This window comes from Cryptomeria japonica, chromosome 10, assembly GCF_030272615.1.
Source record: "Cryptomeria japonica chromosome 10, Sugi_1.0, whole genome shotgun sequence".
NCBI classification, from domain to species: Eukaryota; Viridiplantae; Streptophyta; class Pinopsida; order Cupressales; family Cupressaceae; genus Cryptomeria; species Cryptomeria japonica.
The window spans coordinates 565,419,430-565,426,224 of record NC_081414.1 but is presented as its reverse complement, the minus strand read 5'-3'; the positions used below and the strand labels follow the sequence as shown (position 1 = coordinate 565,426,224).

General features: G+C 33.3%; 1 protein-coding gene across 2 annotated transcripts in view; it reads left to right on the top strand.

Moving 5' to 3' along the window:
• Positions 1–5,012, top strand: part of LOC131060727 (phenylacetaldehyde reductase) — a 207,445-nt gene extending 202,433 nt beyond the window's left edge. For both annotated transcript variants that reach the window (XM_057994077.2, XM_057994076.2), the window contains exon 6: positions 4,733–5,012. In XM_057994077.2, coding sequence (XP_057850060.1) covers positions 4,733–4,889 — 157 coding nt within the window. In that variant the 3' untranslated portion in view covers positions 4,890–5,012. The remainder of the gene's footprint in view (positions 1–4,732) is intronic.
• The last annotated feature ends 1,783 nt before the right edge of the window (positions 5,013–6,795 follow it).

Below are 6,795 nucleotides of genomic sequence, written 5' to 3'. Positions count from 1 at the left end.
ATATAAACAAACACTCGAACACATGGCTTTCATACCGATGCCATATCTCATTAATTAATTTTAAAATAAACTTTGAGTGGAAGTATATATATATATATAATACGTATACTTATCTATATGCGCATGTATACATATGTGGCTCTCAAGCCTTGAGTACATACATATACTTATGTGTGTGTGTGTGTGTGTGTATATATATATATATTCAAACATATATTTATACGTATGTGTAAATGAGTTTATTTTAATAATATAATAATAATAATAATAATAAATCGGCTTGGAGTACCAATTCCAAGACTAGAATAGTAAAACCCTAATCATCTACTCAGACCAAAATAGGATTACCTGACACAACAGGTTGACGAAAACAAGGGTAACGTAAAAACAACTTGACTTAACTCACGGTTAGAGTTACAGATGGAATGAGTTCTCTTTCATTATCTCCTGACCTGACGATACTTCCCCTCCCTTCTTGGAGGACGACGATCTCCTACACACACTTGGCCAATTCAAGTAGTTATTCTGACATCCTATCATTTCTCTATCACCGCATTATTCAATAACAAAAGTAAAACATCTCATATTTCATCATTTTTAATATCAAATCATCAACATATAAGTTGTGTATCATCATTCCATCGTGCTAAGCACAAATAACATTGCATAGAAATAACATCAAAAACATCTAGGACACAAGTAGCATCGCATTAAATCACATAAAAACATATAGGACACAAGTGGGATGTAACACAACCAATCAAAGTATAGCCCGAAAGTTGTATGATAAGAGCCTATAATAATAGTCTCGACTAAATAATTAAACCCACGACTTCATTAGTTATCCAATGCAAATACAAGCTACAAGAATGTGAATATTTCAACCTTTGCCACAATAATAAAATATCAACATTAGATTGCAGTCAGCGTTAGTCTTTATTAACCCCGATGGCAACATTTAAATAAAATACTTATTTCAAACCATAGATTCACTTTTTCCAAATTAAAATATCTACCCTTATTGTTTTATGTTGATACTAAAAGAAGTAGCCGAATAAGAGTCGGGTCCCACCAAATATTATCCCAAACTTGAGGTCAACGACTAACGTAATTCATCAAAAAATAATTAACCTCTAAAACAAGCTACTTGCAATGTATCCTTTATTTCCAAAGAATAAACTTCCACACAGTTCTTTATTATTGCAAATTTGTCTGCAAAGGAGACTTCACAAATTTGGCTCAAATGTAGACTCTATCACAAATCCACCCCTTCGGAAGAACTAGGTTTCTGTCTAGCTCTTCTATCAAAATCCTAAAGGTTTTTGTCTCCAAAGTTTATCAAATTCAAGCATGCGTTTGCCACAACTCCAGGACCTCCTTATAAAATTGTCCAAGAAACATCTAGAAGATTAGGCCAACTAGAGAACTTTATTTAATAAATAACCTTATAAAAATATTTTTATCATTTTATTATTATTTAATTAAACATCATTTGAATATTTTATTTAGTTTTGATAACTTAATAAAAATCAATTTAATTAATTCACTTTAAAAATTGGGGACATTACAATACACTTTCAAGTCTTCGTCTACAATATTGTCATTAGTCCTAAATATTATTTGATGTTTACTTGTCATTTGGAAGACAATTTTTTCTTTTGTGGGGGATGATGTAGTCAGTGTACAATGTCTATTGTTCAATAATATTGGTTATTTGACTATGTATTAACTATTTGTATTAAGGGTTTGTTGGCATTAGGTAGTTATAAGCATTGGTTGGTTGAGGGTTGTGTTCTTCTTGGCAACCGTCAGGTCTTTTAAATATATTATGTATCGTCAAGGAATGTAGTATAATCTAGTCGAATCAACTCCGATCCCTGGTTGATCATCTTCTGTCTTCTTTTGTAATAATTTCATGTGTGAATAAAGATATGTTTTTCTCCTAATCTGATGTGCATTGTCATCTTTATTATTACTTAATGTATTTAATTTATCAGATATAGCAGCAAACATAAACCTTTGGGAATTCCACACTATAAGATTAATCAAATTCGTAATCAACATAGCCAAAATAACCACCAAACACCATGGCAAATGAAGATACAAAATACCAAACTCTTTTCGGTCAAACACGTATTTCAAAAAATACCAAATCTGTTTATGTGAAAATTGAGCTCACAAATTTATCAAGAGATTTATTGATGTTTCATTTAGCCAGAATATTTCCAAAATTAACTCAAAATTCTTGGCAATGACCCCAAAAGTTTGAAAATGGCAAAATACTTTTTTTTTTAAATCTAATTTCAGAAGTTTCTGTGCATATAATGTGTACTATAGTTGCAGTAATATTTTATTTGTTTTTTCTTATTCCAATTGATTTCTGCTCAGCCATGATGATAATTTTTTTGGTGAAAATATTGTATTTTTTTTGCAATTAATCGATTAAACCAATTTTTTAGGCTTTTGACCAAAAAATTATGATTTAGTCTTTTAAAACATGTGACTATTTGGTCAAGAAATTGCATTCCTAGGTCTCTTTCTAATTAAGGGTAAAGAAAGGCTTTTGAAAGGGCACCAACCCTTCTATAAAGATCAGAACAAACACAACAATGAAGCCCAACAAGAATAGACCAAACAGCAACAAACATTAGACACTAATAGAGTTGGAACATAAAAGAAAACTAATAGAACTTCATAAGATGGAACAAACCAGTAGACATAGGGAAAACCCCCAACAACAACAAAAGATCGACCAACCCAAGGCATCATGAAGTCAAAGTTCTTTAGGGAGCTCTAGGTGCTAACACCATCCCTACCCACCACCTTGTTGATGCAAATCTCCTTCTTGACATAACTCCCATTATTTAAAGCCAAACTTGGATCAGAAGGATATAAGGGGCATCAAGCAAGCCTCTCCTTAGACCCCAACATCCTACCAAAGCTAGGACCAACAATATCTATCTCCTTACATGCCTCCTCCAGACAACTAACCTTGTGATGAAGCTTGCCCTCAGAAAGTGAGTTACAGATTTATTCTAAACGAGCCCTACACAAAGAAGGGAAAACCTCCTTGCCACTTCACACCAAGGGCACCCTAACAACTATCTGAGGACGAGAAAGCACTGACTGAAATTTTATCCTCCATAAATTTTGCTTCCTTTGATTAATCATGTGACTTGTAGCAATATGTCTCACTTTGTTGCATTTTAGGCACACCACTAGAGAGTCTTTATAAACAAACTTTTCCATCAATTCTCCCAACTTAGAAGATAAAGTGATCAAATAAGGAAGCACCTAATCAACATCCACATTAACATAGAATCTTACTAACAATAGACAATTTCTTGATTTGGTCACTATATTGAGAGTAACAAGATGCCCAAGTGAGTTACCTATGCCCTCCAACACCTCCTCCCAATATTTCAAAGGTAACCTGAGTAGCCTAACCATTAAGGGACCTTCTTACAAAATTCCTTCTCAAGATCAAAGCCTAAACACTTATTTTTGATGAGTTACACAACATTGTCAAGGAATCAAGGCCCATCCATGAGAGTCCAAGCCCATTTATGGGTCTTTTTTTCTTCTCATTTTGGAGCAATTTTCCCCATTTTTTCATAACTCTAATCCTAACCCTATTTTTCCTAACCATTTCTGAGTTTTCTGAATTATTCCTAAGAATATTTTGCTACTATGATCTATTGTTATACAATTTTGTTCACTTCCAAAGAAAAATCATCTTCAAGAACCATTCCAGAAATACAGTACTTAAAAAACACAAAATTCTGCTTCCAAACCCATGAATACACCTTGGTATTTGTGCTATTTTTTGTTTTATTAGAGTTTTAGGGATGGAAATATTAGTTGGTAGTCTTCCTTGAAAATTTGACTGCATAGTTCATCACATATGCCTCTCCTTATCTTTGCTAAACCCTCACACACCTACAATTGTGATACCATGAAAGAAAGGAACTGAAAATTGGAGCTAAACCCAAAAAATGGAGATAGAAAGGCTTCTTATGCTATTTTTCATTCAATCAGAAAATGAAATGTGTTAATATATAAATTTAGGCATTACCTAATTGTTAACTAACCTTTTCTTACTAGGTTAATCCACTACAGCCTCCCTAATAGCTAACTTTTGTAAAGCACAATGTTATGTTTTCATTTTGTGTATTAATTTTTTATTTCAATGTAATTTTAGAAATATAAGCATTTTTTACTTACATATTATACTATTATATCATATATGCTAATGTTAGCTAAATAAAGAATAATGGCTACTTCATGTATGTAAGAGAGTTGAAGAATTCTAGCTGTTGGATGGGATAAAAGCCAAACACTTTTAGTTCTCCTTACTAGTGAAGGTCTCCTGCTTTGATAATCAAATCACCATAAAGGCCTTTTAACTTAGCCCACCATAGTGAATTTGCATAATCAATGCCTTCTACATTGTTAAAGTTTTCTTAATTACTGAAACTCGTATGTCATTGGGTTTTCTTTTAAACATAAGTGTAGTCCTTGTCATTTTGATACCTTAAAGTTACAAAGAAGTTAATGATAATTATTATTTTTTAATTAAAAGCATCAACATTGATGAATGTGGTTAGTTTGGTTTTGGTAAAGAAAAATGCATGAATCATGTCTAATTATCTTTGCTTGTTATTTCCCTTTAAATTCAAGATATGTTCCTGTTGTGTAGATTGTCTAATTTCCTTTTCCTGTCTGTTGATAGGTGTGTAGATGATAAACCATTTGTTCCGACTTATAAAGTATCTAAAGAAAAGGTAGAGAAATTGGGTCTGGAGTTCACTTCCATTGAAGAGGTTATCAAACAAACCATTGAAAGCTTGAAGGAAAAGAAGATGCTTAAGTTAGAGAGCAATTTGTGATTTTTTAATGCTTGGAACTTGCTTTATTTGCAATATTGAGTAGTTAAGCACAGTACTCGAATGATTGGTTTTCTGAGTGAGATGCATCTTTTTTAAATCTCAAAACATATGGTTTGAACTTAAGGTTTGGTGGGATTAGTCGCATGACATCATAGAAAAATAATGGTTTACACTTTGGATGTCATTTAGTACTTGGGTTAGGCTATAATATTTGAAGTTTGAACATAAAGATCATTTAAATTCTAGCAGTTCACTTGTTTATCCATTTATGCATTATCATAAGTAACTTTAAGCTCAACAACATGAGCATCATTAGTTTCCAAAAGATTAGTTATGTGATCTAAATGTCTTGGGTGATATGTACTTTCAATGCTCTCACAAATTAAACTAATATATTCATATTCAAGTTCAATGTTAACTCATAGAATGGTTATATTATAAAAACTCATTCCAACATAAATCATCATACTCTATAGAATCAAACTCTAACATTAGCTAGTAAACTAGCAATTGCATGTTAGTGCACAATGGGTATGTCGAATAGTTGTGGAAGGTTGATTAGGGAAAAATTTGATCAATTTTTTGCACAAATTTATGTAGTAAATGAAGTCAATTAATAGGGCATGATGTTGTTTGTGCAACAAAGGTCTCAATGGAGAAGTGATAGCTTAAAATCAACTATGCATCAACTTACAAGGATCAACAGAACCTTTGAATTGAGAATATAGTCAAGTTTCATTACCAATAGTGTTGAGACATGGACCAACTAGGACTCAAACCTAGGACCTTCCAACGCTGCTGGAGTGCTCTACCACTGAGCTATTGGCCCCTCTTGGACCAGTCCATCGGCAGTCCGGATGTGGCTTATTTCTAACACCAACACCCCCCCTTAAGCCACACCTCTCGTGTGCTTGGGGCTTCTAGCCTGGACCTAGCTCTGATACCATGTTAAGTTCTTTCAAAATTTTGTGATCAAAATAGAAGAGATGGAGATATGATATGAAAGTTGTATTTTATCTGCTATAGTGTGTTTTAAAGATGCACCACACTTATCAATTTCGGTGTGTGCATCCTCCTCAATGTAAGCATGCTATATAAGTGGATGAGGGGTTACGTAGTGAAGAGATATGTCTTCCCAAGTGGGAAGACACATCTCTTCCCTATGTACCTCTCACCACAGTATATATAAACTAGTCACTGTTTACTTACCCGATCGGAAGGAGTGCGACTTGTTTGGGAATCACTTTACCACCCGATACCATGAACGGTGTAACCGTTGGTCAAACGCGATAAGTTAACTTTGGTTTTATTTATCATTAGTTAACGTTAACATATTAGTATATGTAATCAAATATATATATATATCAGAAGCATGAAATAGTACGACTGACATTACAAATTTAACAAATAGGCTAATGTTTTGTTTGCAATGAGGTGAGAGCAATAGAGAGATTGAGATAAGGCTATAAAGATGGATAATAAAGGGGGAAGAGAGAGTGAGAGAGAGAGAGGTAAATAGATAAAGATAGAGAAGATGATAGAGATATAGATAGAGATTGAGAATGAGGAAAAGAAGATGGATAGGACAGAGAAATGGAGAGATAAAGAGAGTGGGGAGAGAAAATTAAATGGTGGGAGAGAGAGCAAGAGATAGAAAGATAAAAATAGAGATAGGAACTGAAATATATAGAGGGAGAGATATAGTGATAGAGAGATAGATAGAGAGAAATGTTAGGGAGAGATAGATATAGAGATTTCAAAATGATGCAGAGCATCCAAAGAACTCAACCAATAGGGAAGATCTTTCTCCCAACTCACCTATACAATAAGGTGATAGCCCTCTAAAACCTCACAGGACCTCTCACAAGGTTATGAGTACTCACAAGGTTATAATACATCAAAACAC